Source organism: Candoia aspera, chromosome 12 (genome assembly GCF_035149785.1).
Source record: "Candoia aspera isolate rCanAsp1 chromosome 12, rCanAsp1.hap2, whole genome shotgun sequence".
Lineage (NCBI taxonomy): Eukaryota > Metazoa > Chordata > Lepidosauria > Squamata > Boidae > Candoia > Candoia aspera.
The window spans coordinates 17,878,819-17,898,188 of record NC_086164.1 but is presented as its reverse complement, the minus strand read 5'-3'; the positions used below and the strand labels follow the sequence as shown (position 1 = coordinate 17,898,188).

The 19,370-nt window shown below is 42.8% G+C and overlaps 1 protein-coding gene across 1 annotated transcript in view; it reads right to left on the bottom strand.

Moving 5' to 3' along the window:
• Window positions 1-13,008, bottom strand: part of LAS1L (LAS1 like ribosome biogenesis factor) — a 30,010-nt gene extending 17,002 nt beyond the window's left edge. Inside the window, exons 1-7 of the mRNA XM_063313682.1 lie at window positions 12,776-13,008; window positions 11,720-11,845; window positions 10,337-10,406; window positions 10,109-10,190; window positions 7,975-8,160; window positions 7,843-7,889; window positions 5,822-5,931 (exon numbers count right to left, since the gene is read on the bottom strand). Of these exons, the coding sequence (XP_063169752.1) occupies window positions 5,822-5,931; window positions 7,843-7,889; window positions 7,975-8,160; window positions 10,109-10,190; window positions 10,337-10,406; window positions 11,720-11,845; window positions 12,776-12,966 (812 nt within the window). The 5' untranslated portion in view covers window positions 12,967-13,008. The remainder of the gene's footprint in view (window positions 1-5,821; window positions 5,932-7,842; window positions 7,890-7,974; window positions 8,161-10,108; window positions 10,191-10,336; window positions 10,407-11,719; window positions 11,846-12,775) is intronic.
• Window positions 13,009-19,370: the final 6,362 nt, after the last annotated feature.

The following is a 19,370-nucleotide window of genomic DNA, read 5'->3' as shown; positions in this document are numbered from 1 at the left end:
TTGTTTTCTGATCTTCAAAATCGTTGCTGGGACAAACCCAAACCTGTAAGACAGGTGGACTTCAACCGGGGAATTCTGGGAGTTAAAAGTCCACCCGTCTTAAGCTTGCCAAGGCTGAGAGACACTGCTCAAGATGGAAAGACGATGCATCGCTGCAGCTGGAATATCAACCCAGCTGCCGGGAACAGACAAAGCCTCACACCCACCCTGTATAAATAACAGCTGGTCGGGAATTCAAGAGACGTGCTCCCCCCGGAAACTGGAAAGTGAAGGGAAAATGAATAAGGAGGAAGGACTGCGGTCAAGTTTTCAGGGGGGGAAAGGAAGGAATTCTGAAAGTTTATAAACTTTCTATTCTCCCTCTCTATCTCACCCCCTCTGGTGAAATCCCCCACCCACCCAACTCGCTTTTCGCTGTAACCATATCCGTTCAATCTTATGACTGTAAGTTTAGGGAAGAGCGAGGCCGTCTCTTAGTTCTCTTAGCAAACTATTCACTGAACAACCATTTGTGTGTGTGTGTGTGTGTGTGTGTTTAACCACTGTCCGCCCCCACCCCCCACATGACCAGCATATTCTTCAGAAGCCCAGGAAGTGAAGAAACAAGCAAAAGAAAGGGGTTGGGTGGGAGTTACAAGAAAGAAACAGCAGGCAGAGAAAGAGCTAGGCTTCATCCCTTCTTGTCATTTGTGGTGCTTTTTTTTGCAAAATTCCCTCTTCTCCATCAGGGAGTCAGTAGAATGAGGACAAGAAGAAGCAGGCAACATCACTGGGCCCTGCAGAGAAACTACACTGGGAAGCATCAAAATGTTGGGAAGGGGGGAACACGAACAGGGGATCCAGAGCAGCTAACAGCACTTAACCAAGAAGGCCGTGCAGTAATGTTGATCCTACACCCTCTGAGGACATCAATTTATGCCTCCCTTCAAGGAAGGTGTTGCATCAGGTGTCCCCTTGGAACATGGCTGATGTGGAGAGAGCCACCTCTTTGTCAAAATACCTTTAAAGCCATTTTACCGTAATAATAACCCAGTTCAACAGATCCCTCCCTTCCAAAGAACCCTTGTTACCGGGCAGCATTGAATATAATAAATGATAAATCAATTAATATGGATCTTCTGTGCAAGGGGAGACCGGGATTATGTTAGGACATGCTTAATTGCTGCATCCATATTCTTCAGATGAGGTTTGTCGCAGGAGTTATGCACACAAAACTATCCACAGAAAAATGAACATGGCTTGCTTCCTGGAAAGCTTCTTCAGAATCCCCATCCCCTAATCAAGATTAGAGGAGTGGAATGGGTGAAGAACATATATCACATATTATAGTAAGTATGGTATTCTTATTTTATTGCTCAAGCCAATTGCAACGAAATTTCATTTTAATGTACACCTTGGTGTATAGTGAAATAACAATAAAATTCTATTCCATTCTATTCTATTCCTATTCTAAAACCAGAACCTTGCAAGTTTTCACAACAGAAAAAAACACCCACCAACACCTGGAGCTGCTTTTGCAAAAAAGGTTTCAGGGATGTGGAAGTCACCTGGCCCTGCTCTTTTCCATCTGAGCCAGAGGTGGTGATTCTTAAGTGAATTAGGGAACGAGTTACTTTCTTGGAGGTCTCGTGTCAAAGTCACTTATCTCAGGTGACTTATTCAGAAAGCCCCTCCTGTAAATCCTAGGCACATTTCCAAAAAGGGCAAACCTTTTCCTCCAGGATTTTTTTAAAACTTCAGCTTGTTAAAACTTTATCTCAGTTTCTGTATGAATCAGAATATGACAAGGAATTCTTGAAATAGCGAAGTGTCACCTGATACCAATCGTGAGTGGTCAACTAGCTTCACCTACGTGAATCTCCCTGCTATAGTTTAATTTCCTTATAGCTAGTGTGGTACAGTGGTTAAGACATTAGAATGGGAAACCCAGATTTGAGTCCCCAGTTGACCACAGGATTTGCTCAGTAACTTTGAATGAGTCACTATCATTCAGCCCAATCTGCTTCACAGGACAAAGTGAAACAAAGCATTCAAGGATGTGAATGCTAAAGATAAAACAAAAGAAGAGCACAGTTTAAACATTTTAAATTAAATAAATATACAGAAAAAGACAAATAGGCCAAGGGAAAAATGATATCCTATAGCTCAGCATTATATATTTTATAAACAATTAAACCGATTAACTACCCACCCACCAACTGTGCTCATCAATTTCTGATCCAATTGAAATAAGGCCACTTTTAAATCTGACGGAGTAGATGAACACAGTTGCCTTTTCACATGGCTTGGAACTCCTGAAAAACAAACATGTTGTTTTCCTTGGGCTACAGAGTCTTTTGACACCAGAATGCCTTCACAAAGGAGAACTTCATTTGCAACATTTATTTCACACCCTCCTTCTATCATGAAACTCTATATAGCAGATGCAAACTTGCTTAGCTTGAAGAATCCTGTTGTGCTATATGGCTCCAGGCCCTACTCCCCATTCTTGGTTTTACATTTGCTTCTTTGACAAACTACAGAACCCAAATGAGTCCCAAAACAGAGTAAGGTTTTAGTCTTAGGAAATCAAGACCTTGGACAGCTCAGTAACTGGCAGTGGTTACTTGAGAAGCAAAATCAATCTCACTGGCAGGAAATACGGAAGATCAATCTTTTGCCATATGAATATAGATCCCCATACAGTGAAAGGCCACCCTTGGAAAATCTGGCCCTAAACTATTTAGGGTTTAATAGCCCAAGGTTTCCACTTTTCTTCCAGCTGAAACTTCTGCTGGAAGCCATAAAGAGGAAATAATCTGAACCAGATATCACTAGGACATTGCCCCTCCCTACGACCAGCAAATCATGAAGAAAAAACAAAAGTTGAGGAAAATAAGAAAAAAGAAGGCACTTTTATTTCATTTTCCAGTACAGAGGTATAGCTTTTGGAGGGCCAAGACTCAGGATCTTAAAATTTTTCTGTAATTCCCTTAACTGACGTATATTTTCCCCTATCTAAGCAAGGCTATTGTAGCTGATTCACATCATAGCCTTCCCATGGCCATTTAAAGCAACTTGCTATCTTGTAGAGATGAATAATTTAGGAAAAGAAACCACTGGTTTTTATTTTATTTGTATAACTTAGAGGCTGTCCAAGCCACTCTTGGGTGGCTTACACTTTAGAAACAGGAAACAATGAAAAATTATACAAAAGACTATACGTGTTCAGAAGTAAAAACCATACATAAACAAAAACAAAAAAACAACTTTCACATCCTATCCCAAAGCCTGCAAAAACAGCCAGCTTTTCACGGACTTTTTAAGGTTTTCATCAGTGGGAGCCATATGGATCTCAGGGGGATATTATTCTCTCGGGCTCAATTGGGCACAAATGGTTATACAGTGGGTTGGGATTCCATCGCTGAGTCTGTATATTTAAGAAGGCCAATAGCATAATGCTTCTGCTTAGATTCTCCAAAGAGGTGCAATCTTAAGACGAGCCACCCTGGAAAATGAATGACCTCAGGCTGGGTATTTCGGAGGACAGATGTTTTGTATTGTCTAGGCCAGTGTTTCTCAACCTTGGCAACTTTAAGAGGTGTGGACTTCAACTCCCAGAATTCTGGGAATTGAAGTCCACACCTCTTAAAGTTGCCAAGGTTGAGAAACTGGTTTAGACAGTTTAAGTTCATCTTTCTTACAGCCAGAGACCAGCCGCAATAACTGTATGCATTTTAAGTATGCATGCATATGTATGCATATGTACATATGCACACCGCTAATTAAAACAGTCCTACTAAGAAATGATGGCTGTTCAGAGTGGGTATCCTTTTAAATGAAGAACGCATTACCCAGGGTACAATCTTGATTACTTATTTCCATGCCTTTGTTTGCATTCGAATTAATATATGGAAAGGGATACTGTTATGGACTCTGAAAAATGGAAGAATGCTAAGACCATTAGCGCAAGTCTTATCAGGAAGAAACGAGAGATGCTGCAGGTGAAGGGACAGAGCCAAGAAGTTCTGTTTTTATCAGAATACCACACTTCTCTAAAGCACTTCCCCATGCCCAGAATGGAAATTGTGCAAATGTTATAGGAACTCCAGACACGGCCCTGTGCTAAATTCCTTAAAACGACACACAGAAAGAAAGCAAAATCCAATTCTCTCATCTCGACACCCACATAGCTATTGAGATCTGATGCCAGTTTCTCACTCAGAATATTTATTCCCCTGTACTATGGCAGAGATGCCAAGCCAGACTTACTGAAGGTAATGCAACTAAGTTCAGAATCACACATCAAGAAATGCCATGGTTTGACCATGGTTTATTGAACAAACCACAAATCCCTGGGTCCACACTCCACGCTAAGTCATAAACCACAGTTGGTAAACCACAATGACTAGATTCCAAGCAAACAACTTAGCATGTTATCTGAACCACTCACTGAGAATTGTTTTGTGACTCTGCACTGCAGTTATGATTGACAACCTTGTGTTTTAGATCTCTGTAATAAGAATATTTAACTTAGGTGGAGGCTAACTTGGTGTGCCCCAGATGTTTTGGAATTCAACTCCCATCAGTCCTAGTCAGGAGATTCTCTTTAGCCCAAAGTAGCTGAAATATTCTGTCTTAAATGCCTGGTTTCTATTTAAATGCCATCTCTGTTGTCTTCCATTTTGTTGATGCAACATTGCACATGATTTCACTGCATTTCTACTAGAAATATTCCTAAATGTGTCCTAAGTGATCATAAAATCTGAACATATGTGTTTATAAGGCAAAACTACAAGACAAAATAGAATTCTAAAAACCCAGCCTTAAATATGACTCTACCTCTTCCTGTATGGACAACAGAGAGCCAGTTTGGTATAGTAGTGAAGGCACCAAGCTAGAAACCGGGAGACCGTGAGTTCTAGTCCTGCCTTGGGTACAAAGCTAGGTGACTTTGGGCCAGTCACTCTCTCTCAGCCCTTGAAAGGAGGCAATGGCAAACCACTTCTGAAGAACCTTGCCAAGAACTTGTCCAGGCAGTCTCCAAGAATCGGACACAAATGAATGGAAAAAAAAAAATGGACATCCAGCCTTTGATGATAAAACAGCCTCCACTGCTTCAGTTGGCACTCTCTGAATCTCACCATAGTTTTAAAAAAGGAGAACAGCAGCACAAAAGGAGTGGACACAACAAGACAAGACTCTTTCTTCTCACTTTGGTAGATTTTTCTTGGAGGCCACAAGGGAGGTTGTCTTTTTTAACCATGCACTTCTGCATGTGTATGCAGGGCCATCTGCACGCTGGCTGGGGAGTTCTGGGAGTTGAAGTCCGCACATCTTAAAGTTGCCGAGGTTGAGAAACACTGCCCTGGCAGCTGCAGGGATTCCACGCTGGCAAAGTTTGGAAGGACAGAGTTCTACAACTTAAAGCTGTGAACCTCTGCTTTGCCCTTTCAGAAGCTTAGGAGGACCAGCAAGCAGGCCTGTAACCCAAGAACCTGGAGATGTTCCAGATAAGCCTTGAGCAAATCCAGAAGTCACCAAGACCCCGGTAAGATCAGTGTTCCCAGCTGCTTTGTATGGACAACAGCTCTCTTTTTAGGCCCAACTACAGCTGCTAAAATTCTGCCAGACTAACCTGCTGTGTGTTTTTCTACATCCCTCTGAGCCAGCAGAAACAGACACCTGGGTCTACGCTCAGACAACTGTTTTCTTCATGTATACCTCTCCTCATCTGACTTGACAGGAGGAAATATGGCTGATCACACTGCACTGAACAGCAACGGCATGGCGAAGACCAGCCCCTGCATGATTTAGCTTGGTTGGAAGTCACAGATCGTACCTGTTTTCTTGTAATAAATCTTTCATCTGGGCCATGACCCACTCCACCTCTGAAGTAGCTGTGCTCCAAACCTTGCAGGCCTGATTGATGTTTGGTTGCTTCCCCAGAACCTAAGCCAAGAATGAAGCAGCAGCATGTCAGTTAATGAAAGGGATGGGCTAGATTCACATGCTTGGGTTAAGGCATAATGAAACGCAGAAAGTTTATTTTGGGCTTAGTGTTGTATGTGAACCAAACCAGCTGGCTTATTGAGATGAGTTAAGTCGTTATGACAACCAACTTGGAAAAGCTGTTGATTCCAACAGCCAGATTAGGAATAGAAAAGACAACAGAAAGAGCAGAAGAAATCAGAAGGGATCCACTATCTGCACCCACGGACAGACTACTGAAAATAAATGTAAAACTGATGCAAAAAGAATGCAAAAATGGCATGTACAAATTAGGTGTGCATATTTGTAACACGGCTATCCATTTAAAATTCAAACACCAGTTTAATTTCCTACATTACTATTGTTGTCACTTCTCTTTGTGATCCAGGAAACTTAATCGCCAGGACTATCGGTCACTTTTGAGTTTTTGTAAATTCCGGTTTATGTTCTCGGTGATGGCACCTCTCCACCTTGTCTTCGGACTGCCTTCCATTTTTGTAAGCGTCGGGATGTTTTCCAGGGACTGGTGCCTTCACATCTTGTGTGCAAAATGGTTAAGCGTTAGTTTTGTAATCGGCGCTTCCAGTGAGCAGCGTGGTTAGCCTTTCGTATTCTTCGGGTTCAAGATATTCTCAACAATGTAGCCAGCACCACACTCCAGGAGCAACATGTTTTTCACACAGTCTGTCTGAGTGCCCAGCTTTCACCGCCGTATTTGCAGCTGGGGAAAAGCCCACATACATTTGTTTTTGGCATGATGTCTGTGCACTTCAATATTCCACCTAGATCTGTTGCAGCCTTTCTCTCAAGGAGGGACACCTATTTATCTCACGGCTACAGTCACCATTCCTGAAAATTTTTGAACTTGTTCCTATTTCACCTCCTTCTCTGGCTCTTTGCATCGGGTTGGCATTGCCTATTGACATAATCTTAAGGTTTTTTAAGACTACTGAGCAGCTAGGTTGATGTTTGCACTCTGTTCTTCCGCCTTCGAGAGATTCCTTCTCCTTATGTCCAGCCTTTAAAACTGTATCAGCAGCCTATTTGAGGTAGTTATTTCTCCTAGCAATTTTAATTCCATTTCTTTTAGTCCAGCATCTCTCATCATATATTCTGCATATGTTAAATAGACAGTGTGACAACACACACACTCCTGTCCCAATTTTGAACCTTTTAGCTGCTCTGTATTTCATTCTAACTGTGGCTGCCTGGTCAGCACACGCATTCCCTGAACTCACTTTTTCTGTCTACCAGGAAAACTGAAAGAGACAGTCCCAGTTCATCTGGAAGGTACAGGTAGTCCTCGCTTAACAAACATTTGTTTAGTGACAGTTTGGACTTATGACAGTGCTGGAAAAAACGACTTACGACCGGTGCCCACACTTACAACCCTCAGGTGTCCCCCAGTCATGTGATCATGATTTGGGCGCTTGGCAACTGGTTCACATTTATGACCGTCACAGTATCCCGTGATCACATGATCACCATTTCCAACCTTCTTGGCCAGCTTCTGGCAAGCAAAATCAGTGGGAAACCATGTGATCCGCTTAACGAACATGTGGTTTGCTTAATGCCCAGTGATTCACTTAATGACTGCTGTAAAAAGGTCATAAAAGCGGGTTGGGTTCGCTTAATGACTGCTTTGCTTAGCAACCAAAATCCCAGTTCCAATTGTGGTCGTTAAGCGAGGACTATCTGTAGTGAATTGGGAGACCCTTCTTTGCCCTTGCACCAGAAAGCCCAAACTATAACATTTTAATCAGAGCAGAATATCTGGAATGTATACTTTTTTTCCCCTTATACTTTAATCATTTTATGAATTTTCCAAGGAAACAAGAATTGCTAGTTTCATCAAGAATCTGTGGAGCTTACCTCAAGTCGCTGATTGTTATAGGAAGTCAAAACATCTCTGACTCTCCCTGGAGAAGAGAAATTGGAGAAAAGGAAGCCTTTAGAAAAACAGGAAGCACAGAAAGAAGAAACAATAGCCGTGAACACACCTACCACAGAGTTCCTGGTGCTTCTGCTCACCGAGCGTCTTCTCTGGATCTTCTTGACTGCTGTCCGTCTCATCGTCACCGTCTGTTTCTGAGGATTCTTCGGCTTCCTCCTCACCTTCTTCAACTGAACTGTTGCCCAGCTGGCAGCGCCAATAGGAGCGCCGAAGCCAGTCCAGCACAGTATCGCGGCCTGGAATGAAGAGTGGACCGTGCCATTAAAAGCACACGCAGCAATACTAGCTATTAACGCGCTGGCTCGTACTTTTGAGGAACCAAGTGCCAGTAGGTGTAGTAAGCATCAACAAAACAGTTGCACAAAGAGTGGAGAGAGTGGATCTCCATAATCAATCGTCAGCTGCTCTGCTCGTAAACTGAATATACGTGTGAGCCCTGGACAAAGAACAGGTTCAAGTGTCAGGATGTTACAAAACTCCCTGGTTGTTGTGTTCTCTCAGCGTTCATGGAAGTGGATTGTCCTCAGGGCCCTATCGAGCTCATTATAATAATCTAAACAAGAAGCGGCTCAAGCTAATTGTGGTGAAGCTGTTCAGGATCACCTGCAGTCTTCACTCCTACCAATCAGAGCAAGGGAACTGTGTCCACTCAGGGACTCTGAGTGCCAATAGCAAGACTGAACCACAGAGCATGTGGGGTTATTCACCCACTTCTCCGCCTACCCCCTCAATGACTGCAGACTGTCTACTCAGCTCTCCGATCTAAGAACCAAACCTGACGAGAAAAAGAAACTAGCAAATGTTTGCAAGGACCCCGTTTTTGGAAATACAAGAAAAAAGCCAAAACTTGGTCAAACATAGCTACTAGAACCTTTAAAGAAAATCTACAGGAGCTCTGCAAACTATCCGGAACAGGCTTCCGCAGCTCTGTGCTCTCCAGAGGCACGCTGAAAGTTACAATCCCACACCTCTAGAGAATATCGTGTTGAAGAAACCTTATCTGAAGCATTCTGCATTCTCCCTCACCCTGAAGAGCAAGACATTTCTATTCCCTGGCTTCAAACAGGCCAGGACTTCTACAGCAGATTTAAGGCTATCTGGACTCTTGGGGACCCTAGTGTTCATTCCATCTAATGCAACGGCGCCACCTGGAGGAACTACCAAAGATAGCATCTAACAGCAGAGATGCGTGCCACAAATGGGAGTGCAAAGCATTAGCTCCCCACCCCCCCAATCTTATTTCAGAAAACCTACCGATTACATGCTTGATACAGGAAACTACTCTAGGACCAGACTGCCTTTAGATTGCCTGTTTGGCTCTTTTTCCTATTCGTAAGTGAACTTTGCTTTTTATTTCTGTTATTTATTGTTTTTAAGCACTGTGAATATTCTAAGAGGGAAGGAGGTCAGTAGGAGTGTGAAAAGGTTTCAAATTACAGCCACTTCGGATTTGAAACAGCCAAAATAAGAGCAGGAAGTGCTGTTTTAATTGTTTTCGGAAGCGTGACCGGCTCAGAACACCTGAAGAAGGATCAGAGGAGTCTGTTTTGCCCTCAGAAGAGGGACTTTCAAACTCAAGATTGTTTGAATTTGAAACATTTTGTATACCACCAAGAGCACAGAAATTACATAATTTGCTCTACTGCAACTGCTCATCCTTGAGCACCCATCACCCCTTACCTTATTTATTTATTTATTCATTCATTCATTCATTCATTCATTCATTCATTCATTCAATTCGTATGGTCACCCATCTCGTCACTGCAACTCTGGGCAGCTAACAGCCATTAAAAAAAAATACATAACCAGCAGCCAAGTAAAAAGCAATAATACAACCATGTCTTCAGGTATACTAGCCATACACCCCTCGGCAAAACCCACTTGTTTCACAAAAAGGTGGGCGCAATCCCGATGCCTTACTGCAACCCATCTTAAATAAGCAAAATTAAAATAAACACAAATGGTGCCTGTGTTTATTTCCCCTTCCTCTCATGTCCATCCACTCATTCTGAAAACGTGGCGAGCACAGCGGGCGCCACCATGACTAAAGAACCCAACAGAAGAGGATCTCCGTAGCTCAGGGTCGAACTGGGGAGTCCCTGGCGCTCTCTGAGCTTGGCTGTTGGCTCGCAGACGTTTCATTGCCTGACTAGGTAGCATCATCAGAATAAAAAACGCTCTTACCTTTTCGGCAAGTGACCAGCTGGGGAAGGGTGCCGTGAGTCAGATCGTGACGGAGATCCACGATCCAGGTTGGGATGTTCAGCTTTGAGCAAGAACCAAACGATCATTAAAATCAGAAAAGAAAGCGATGCATCCTGCCAACATATGCTTGAAATGTGCCTTCAGTTCCACGGCTGGGGGTATTTTTTTATAGCCCCCCAGAGCTTAATGCACTCAAACCCCTTTTACCTCTTTTGCTAGATGCCTTAGCGGAATGGCCACCATCCTCTGCTTCCGCTCGGTGATGAGATTCACAAACCTGCATGTGACAGAGAGACATACGGGATGAATGATTTCATCAGAACTTTTCATCTCTCTCTCTCTCTCTCTCACACACACACACTTTCGTTTGAGAATATTATTTCTAACAAGTGCAACTAAACCTGAATCGGACCCAGAAAGAGGAATTCTCCCCGCCTTCAGCCCCTGTGCTGAAAGTGATTGTGGAACACGGACCATGGCACAGGGCCTGGTTACTTGAGGGACTGCCTGTCTCCCATTGTACCTGCCTGGCCAATTCAACGTGGCAGGGTCGGCATGCTCTGGGCTCCTTCAGTTAAACAGTGTCAACTACTGGGACCCCAGAAGCATGCCTGCCCTCTGGAATGAGGTTTCCCCCGAGATCTGGATGGCCCCCACCCTGCTGATGTTTGGCAAGGGTGAGCGAAGCCTCTGAATTGCGTGCGTTTCTTCTTCGTTCGAATTCTTCTCATCCTTACTGTGTTTTACTATTTCTTTTGTTCCTTGTTTTTTAAAAACTGTTTTTATTTGTGAGCCGCCCAGAGTCAAGCAGCACACAAACATGATAAATAATAATATCCAGAACAATGCAGAATAACAATTCAGCTTCAACCTCAGGCATGGTACACTCACTTGTTCAAAATCACAATAAGCTCATAAAGCGAAACTTGTAGGCCTTCAGTTGTACAATTTAACAACACGCACAGAGTAACTATTTAACATTAATTAATTCAAATATGTGTTCTGAGCACACATTATAACCATAACCAGTTACTGCTATATAACTAGAGAACAATTTCGTTGCGGCTAAGTATCTAGTAAGGCGTAGCGGTTTGCTGGAATCTCTTACACAGCCCACTGCTCCTTCGAACCCTCGGTGATCAGACCGTTTTACAGAACTGACTCAGGACAGCTATGGAGAAGAGTTTATTAACATTTCAGTAGGGCCCAGCTATTAGCAAAGAAAACCTTTGATGCCCGAAGGAGAGAGAACTAAGTAAATATTTTGCTGGATGCAGAAGACACCGACAATGAATAGGTTCACTGAACATCCACAAACACAGGTTCATTGTCAACAACACTTACTAGTAGAAAAGAGATTGTGTTTGAAGAACCCTCATAAACTCCTGTTAATTTTCAAGATGTTCTTTATTCAACATTTTTAGGAGTCTTTAAAGAGATAATTTCAGAATTCAGAAGATGCTTTCCTTAGTGGTAAATATAACTTTCTGTGCAAATCTAACTCTCTTCCTTTCCTAGACTCTTATCTCCAGCAAGCCTTAGAGAAAAGCTTTTGTAAGAAGATTCTTCCTTCTTTCTCACGGCTCTTACCTCACTAACGCCAGGCCATATGTAAGAATCAATTCATGGGATTTCAGAACTCCAGAGGCATCTAGGAGCTTACAGCGGATCAGATCGGCAGTGCATTCCACAGCCAAAGGCATCTTGTGCCCGAACCTGGTTTCAGAGTTTTAAACACAGTGACATCACAATCTTCTCTATCCAGTGACTTACGTACCTTCTGCTGCAGACCTAGAACACCTTTCAAGATTACAAGCATCCTTAGGGAGAACATCAACTGCAGAAGTTAAGTGTATCTGAAAGAGAGCTTACCCAATATGCCAAATCTTCCTCTGCAGCATAGACAAAGACCATTCTAAGACACACTTAACTCATTTTGGGAGACAGCGGTTCACAAGAGCACTAAAAAGCAGTCAGCGAACTCCAAAGTTCTCTGCAATGATCAGGAGTTCACTGGATTTCTCTGTCCACAAAATTAAAAAGCAAAGCGCTCTCTAAGGGGAAAAATGTTTACGAAGTTGCAAACATCTGGCAGATAAATGACCTAGATGTAGAACCCTGGGATACCTGTTACCTAGAAACGGGGTACGGGCTACATTGAAGCAGATGAGACAAAGCTGTTGAAGAATAATGTACTAGATCACTCCCAGAATTCCCCAGCCGGCACGTTGCCAAATTTGAAAAACACTGTACCAGAGGGTTTGGAGAGGGAACTACACCTGGGGGGGAGGGGGTGTTTCTAATTCAAAATTCAAGCTGCTGTTATCTCAAAGACTCCTCCCCATATAAATATGCGTTCAAGCAACTTCTATGTACCGGTCCTCCCCACCTGTCCTCTCCAGTTTCTTCTCCGTTGGTTCTCAGATACACCAGCTGTATTTATACCAGTCACTTAAGTTAGTCACAGAACTAACCCGTGTTCTGGGTTCATGCAAAATGCTAAGCACAAAGCCTTGTCCCAACCAATTTTTTAAAAGTTTAATATGCATGCAAGTGGAGCCCCTGGGTCATTAACGGATCTCACAGTGCGGAGAAAACACAGCCCCCCAAGGGTTGCAGCCGTTTTCTGTCCAGAGCCCCTCTCACCTGCTCTTCCAGACAGACACTCTGTCTAGTGCGTCTCGCTGTGTCTGGCAGTCCTCACAATACAGCCCCACCATCACTTGGTCCCATTCAGCCTTGCTCTGCCAAGGAACGACATTCTGCGGTCTCTTCAACCGAGACACCGTAGCAACCTGCTTCCGTCCTGGCTTTCCATTTCTGGAGCTGCTAGCCATGTTGCTGTAGCTTGACTCTTCTTCAGCCTCTAGGATCCGGAGTTATCAGATCTAAAGAAAGCAAACCAGCCACAAATAAACCTCCCCCCCCACCAACCAACTGCCTCACAACCTCCGCTCCACCTCTCAAACAACAAAATCTTTCTAGCCCAGGGTTTCTCAACCACAGTTCCGTGGCATCCTCGGCTTCTGCAAGAGGTCACTAAGGGTTTCCTGGGAGATCGCAATTTATTTTAAAAATTATTTCAAGTTCCGGCAACTTCACATGAAAGAGGTAAGTTTCATTCCTTATTTTTAATTTAAGAACACTATGAATGCCTACCCAGGAAATGAATAGAATAATTTTCTGGCCTCTATTTGAGCCTGGCTGTGCAGGGGTTCCCCGAGGCCTGAAAAATATTTCAAGGGTTCCTCCAGGGCCAAAAGGCTGAGAAAGGCTGTTCTCGACATACTGTACTTAAACTCCCAAGTGCTCTATTTAAGCCCTGAACATACTCCAAGATCAATCTTTGACTGATATGTAAAACCCACCAATGGTCCCCTCCCCACCCCCACCCCGGATCAGCACCCTCTCCTTTCCCAACAATATGTTCTCATTCCACTCCCCCCCCTACAAAGCCTCTCCCCTTCCCCAGCTATACAAGTTTTGCCCTTCCCTCACTGCAGGGATCTTAATGAGCTGATTTGCAAAGCTCATTTTAACCAAATCACAGAGGAGGTGGGCAAAAAGTCTGAGAGCAATCAGGAAGAGAGAGGAACTGCAGCCCACCCAATCTGAAGGGCACCATGTTGCAGAATAACCAAAGAGGCAGGTTAAATATGTATCAGCGTTTTCAAACCTGGGCACTTGAAGATGGGTGGACTTCAACTCCCAGAATTCCCCAGCCAGCATGGCTGGCTGGGGAATTCTGGGAGTTGAAGTCCACCCATCTTCAAGTGCCCAAGTTGGAAAAACCCTGGTCTGTATTATTCTATGCATGCACAGCAGACACAAACGCGTGTCGAACATGCAGAGGGACGGATGCCACACGTGCAGAGAGACCCAACACGTATCTCCTAGAGAAAGCCTCCGCCGTCACACACACCGATCTGCCCAATTCACACGTGCTTGTTTCGACTGGTCGCCTTCCGTCCACCGCGAAGCGCGGGCACGAGGCAGAGTGGGCCCCTCCGGCCTCGCCCGCCCCGCTACACGCTTCTGACCACGCCTGTGGGAGCTGGGAATGAGGGGAGCTGCAGTCCCGCGAGGACACACACCCCGGTCACCCGCGTCCGCCGCCCGCCTTTCCCGGAGAAGCAGCGCCAGCGGCGAATGGAGTCGGGCAGACGCGACCCTCGGGCAGGCGGCGGCGCTGAGGAGCAGGCGGAGCAGGAAGGGGCGGGGGAATGGGAAAGCAGCCAATCCCGATACGGCGCGGACGAAAGGAGCCAATCGGAAAGGAGCGTCCGGGAGTCGGCGTGTGCAGGAGCGGAAGCGGAACTTGGTGGCCATGCGCGCAGTGCCTAGACCGTCTTCGGGACTCGGGCTTCCGGATGTGTCAGGCCGGGCTGGCGCCCCCTCTGGCCCAGGCGTGAGCCGTCTTCTGCAACGTGGTGCCCTCGTTCAGGCGGTCGGAAGCGCGTTCCCCGGCCCGTCGCTCCAGGGCACAGCCGAGCGGAGGGGTGTCTTCCCGGATCTGCGTCGCCTTATATCAGATGGCCTCTCTATATGACATATTGTATATATTACATTACTTACTGTATATTATATAACACACACACACACACATCAATGCATGTAAAACACACACCCAGAGTGAGTTAATTAGAGGGATTTGCAAACTCTGGAAAATATTACACAATAAATATTGTATTGTATTGCATTGTATTAATTTGTCGAATTTGTCGACAAATGCTATATATACTGTATATATGTGTGTGTGTATAATTTTTATATATTATATTTTAATAGACTATATATAGGTGTTTGTGTGTGTATAATTTTTATATATTATATTACATATTACTGTGCTACATATATTATTAATTAGTTAATTGATTGATTTGATTGGTATGGCTGCCCATCTCATCTAAGTGACTTTGGGCAGCTCGAAACAGGTGAAAAAACCCATCCAATAAAAGCAAGTTAAAAAAATATATATATACAAAGATATAAAAACCATCAATAATCATTTTAAAACTTTTTTAAAAAAAATAATCATGATCAGTGGCAGAATCCATCCTTACATCAGCTCAACACAGCCATTGTAAAATTAATATAATAAAATAAAATATAATAATATAAATACACACATGCACAATGTGTTTGTGTGTGTATATATACACACACACAAACAATAACAATTTATTCACAGACCGATCAGTGCATATAAAACACACAACGAGTGAATTTATTAATGGAATATGCAAATTCTGGACACACTATATAATAACTATATTATACTATATGTCATCTATGTACTACATATTAGATAGATGTAGATGTAGATATAAATATTACATACTATTCATATATATATATAGAGAGAGAGAGAGAATATACGTATAATATAGCATGGGAAAGAGAGACAAGGAGACAGAGACACATACACCTCAGTGCATATAAAAGACACACCCCCAGTGAGCTTATTAGGGGGATATGCAAACTCTGAATAATGCTGGCCATGGTCAAACTCCACACATCTTAAAGTCTGCTGGCTGGGGAATTCTGGGGGTTGAAGTCCACACTTTTGAAAGTTGCTGAGGCTGAGAGACACTGTTCTAAAACACCAGCAAAAGAAATCCTAAAGTATTTGTAGAATCAGGCAGAAAAACAGAAGTCTGGCAGGAGAAGGAAGTTTTTGAGAAAACAAGAGATGGATTTTTTTTAAAAAAATCTGTTTGTTTTGCTTTTTCTATTTTCCCCCCCAAAATGCTTTAAGGATGTATATGTATCTTCCTTTTTGCTTTTTTTTTCTTGCTTGCATTCAACCAATAAAAGAGATGTTTAAAACAGAACAAAGAATTCAATAGATTTTTAGATCACATCCTTTTTGAGAAGAAATAATACTTCAGAAATGACCTTGCTGCATCTATGTTGTTGGAGATGCAGGGAAAGTAATGCTTTATTTAAATATATTGTCCCATTTCAGTAAGAAGCAATTACCTGTACTAACTCAACTTCGAGATTTAATATTTTCAGATGTTTATATTCTTCTGAAATTTATCACATGGGAGTTGACTCCTGGACAAAGGAAAGAGACTTACAGTCAGAAGAGTTACTGCTCAGCATTGGAAAGACAAAAGTATGACTCCAGCCACTCAGAGGTTTGCGGAATCCATTAATATAGATCAGCGGTGGATAACTGTAATGAATTACGGCTTCAGTTTACTGATATATGTACTGTATAGTATGCCTGTAAATGTACATCTTGTAACGCTTGTTCTTTTTTTCAGCTTTTTTTTCTTCTTTTGTAATTTTGTGTATTCTTTTTCTTTGTTTATGTAACACACACACACACATTTACATACACATATATAAACATGCGTACACACAGACTTAGAAAAGAATAAATGTAAAATAACTATTTTTTTAATGGTGAGTTTTCCTTTGCTAGAGGCCTACAGGCAAAGGCTGGATGATAATCTACCCAAGATGGTTTTGTGGAGCCTGCACTGAATTGGAGGGTGGACTAGACGAACTCACAAGTTCCTTCTAACCCTATCCCTAATTCTAATTAATAATTAATGGCATTGTCCAGTCAATTAACCATTAATAATTAACAATTAAGAGCCCGGAACAGGTGCTGTATTGAGCCTTAGAGGAAAGGCCAGCTTTATAGAGAAGGGAAAGCTGTCATACACCCCAAATGCATTACTCTACGTTGCTGCTTTAAGCTGCAACCAGAGGTGACTGCAGTGGGGTAAAAAGGGCCAGATGAGCTGTATGAGCATTGTGACATCGTACACATGGACAAAAAAGATGGAACTTGCATTGCAACAGCACAATGTGGCTTTTGTCATTTGGACAAAAGCCCTGGAGCCCTCTGGATGGACCTTCCATTTTTCAAAAGTTTTGATCCCTGCCCGGTCATTTCAGACATCTGCTTTCGTAGAGCTTTGTTCCTTCCTCCATCTAGATCAGTGTTTCTCAACCTTGGCAGCTTGAAGATGTGTAGACTCCAACTCCCAGAATTCCCCAGCCAGCTCGAAGATGTGTGGACTCCAACTCCCAGAATTCCCCAGCCAGCTCGAAGATGTGTGGACTTCAACTCCCCAGCTGGCTGGGGAATTCTGGGAGTTGGAGTCCACACATCTTCAAGTTGCCAAGGTTGAGAAACGCTGATCTAGATCCTTGGATATACTCATGCAGGCTTCTCATCCTCTTTTCCTACAAAGCAAGCCTCTGGTTGATCTTCAGTCTACTTCCCCGTGACGTGTGTTTCTGAAACAGCAGGAAGCTGGAGAAGAGATTGAAAGCGTTTTCCTATCGTTAAACTGCTGAGACAGACGAGCCTCGTGCTGAGGGAGTTCACACTTACTTAGAATCTTGGAATTGTTGGGAGAAACTGTATTTATTAAGCTTCCCTGGAGTCTTGCACCCTCAAGTTGTGTTTTGGAAGCATCTCATCTTGCCAATCGGTCCGGCCTTCAGTCAAGGAAGCGGGGCAAAGCAGGCAAAAAAGTAAGTTAAGTTGGGAACATGCATTTCATTTCACCTGCAGTTGTAATGTTTTAACTTGATGTGGCTTTGGGCTGAAGGCATTTATTTTTCCCATCTATCTGCCAAAAAATATTCTGACATTCAGTCAATTAAACATTATTATCACTGTAGCTTGGTGCCATTTTTGTTCTTCTTTCCTCTCCTCCTTCTGCTCCAGTGTAATAAACTCACAGTAAGAATAGAGAAAACTTGTGGGCCTCCAGGGGTTGCTGGATTCCAAATCCCAGCACCCTCATTCAGTCGTCAGGCAGAATTTTTCTGAGACCAGGGAAACAGGACCACAGGTTTCTCCCCTTTGGCTTCTGATCTAAAATTCTCAATCATATATCAAGCTAAGACACAGTTGTAATGGTTGCCTATTCTGACAGACTCAGTCTCACAAGCAGGTGCTTAAGGATAACTGATTTATTAAAAGAATAGTATGCAAATACAAAGAAAGCTGAGAATGAGCAAAAGCGCGCCAAATACAAACTAAAAAGCCTCGCTTCAAACCTAACCCCACCCTCGCTCCCTCTTAGCAACCACCCCCTCCCAGATGTTAGCAACCGTTCCCCACATCGGCCTGAGAAAGTAACCTTGGACAGAGTCAATAACCCAAACATACATCCCACAGTTGCAGTAAGAAGATTACAGCCTGGCAGGGCTGGAAATTTCCACCCAGTGAACACGGATCAGGAAAATGACATGCGAAACGTTACGATGTATTCAGAACATTGAAACGATGAACATGACACAGTTCTCATTTATTTATGCTTGGATTATGTCCAAGAGAGTGATATTGCTTTAAATCTTTTTGTTGGAGTGAATACTGGGATATATTAATCTTTATTAAAAATTTAAGATAAAAAGATAAAAGCTAACAAGAAATGAGAAATGAGAAAAAGTAAAGTAAGAAAGCAAAATAGAAAAAAGAACAAAGTCAAAAGTGCAGAAAAAAGAGAAAGAAAATACAGAAAAAGAATGACTTCTGGCTTTCTTTGCTGCAGATATAAGTATAAATTAAGCTCTTGCTCTAAGCTTACAACATAGCTTTCATTAATTCTATTGCCCATTATTATTTCTACTGATCAAATCCAGATATCATGATTTCATCTTTTTCTGTTTCACGCAAAAAATCCAAAAAGGGTTTCCAAGTAGCATTAAAATTAGTCAGTGTCTTTTCTCCAGTCAAAGCTGTCAGTTTCGCCATCTCAGCCAACTCCATCACTTCACCATCCATTCTTCCATTGTAGGTAATACTGAATCTTTCCACCTTTGGGCATATAAAAGTGTCGCTGCTGTTACCATATTTAAGAACAAAGTTCCATGGGTTCTTTCCCACTGTTTATCGATCAGTCCCAAAAGAAAAGTCTCTGGTTTCAATTGTATATTAATCTTTTAGATCTTCTGAATTAAAATATGTATTTCATCCCAAAATTTCTTAGCTTTTAAAATACTGAGATATAAATCCTATAGATAAAATAAAACAAAGTTAGCCTTTGCCTGGATTAAATCCTTCCCTTCCCTTCCTTTTCCTTTCCTCTCTCTCCCCTTCCTTCCTGCCTACCTGCAAATTGTATTTATGCCCAATCTCCCCAGGATATCTCTTTAGAGGCATGACTGTGGTTTGCTTGAATGGGTGAACTATGCCACAAAATTCTCTGTGGCCGAGAACTGAAATGCCTAATGGATTGCTCTCTTATTTTTTTGAACCAGCTTGGCT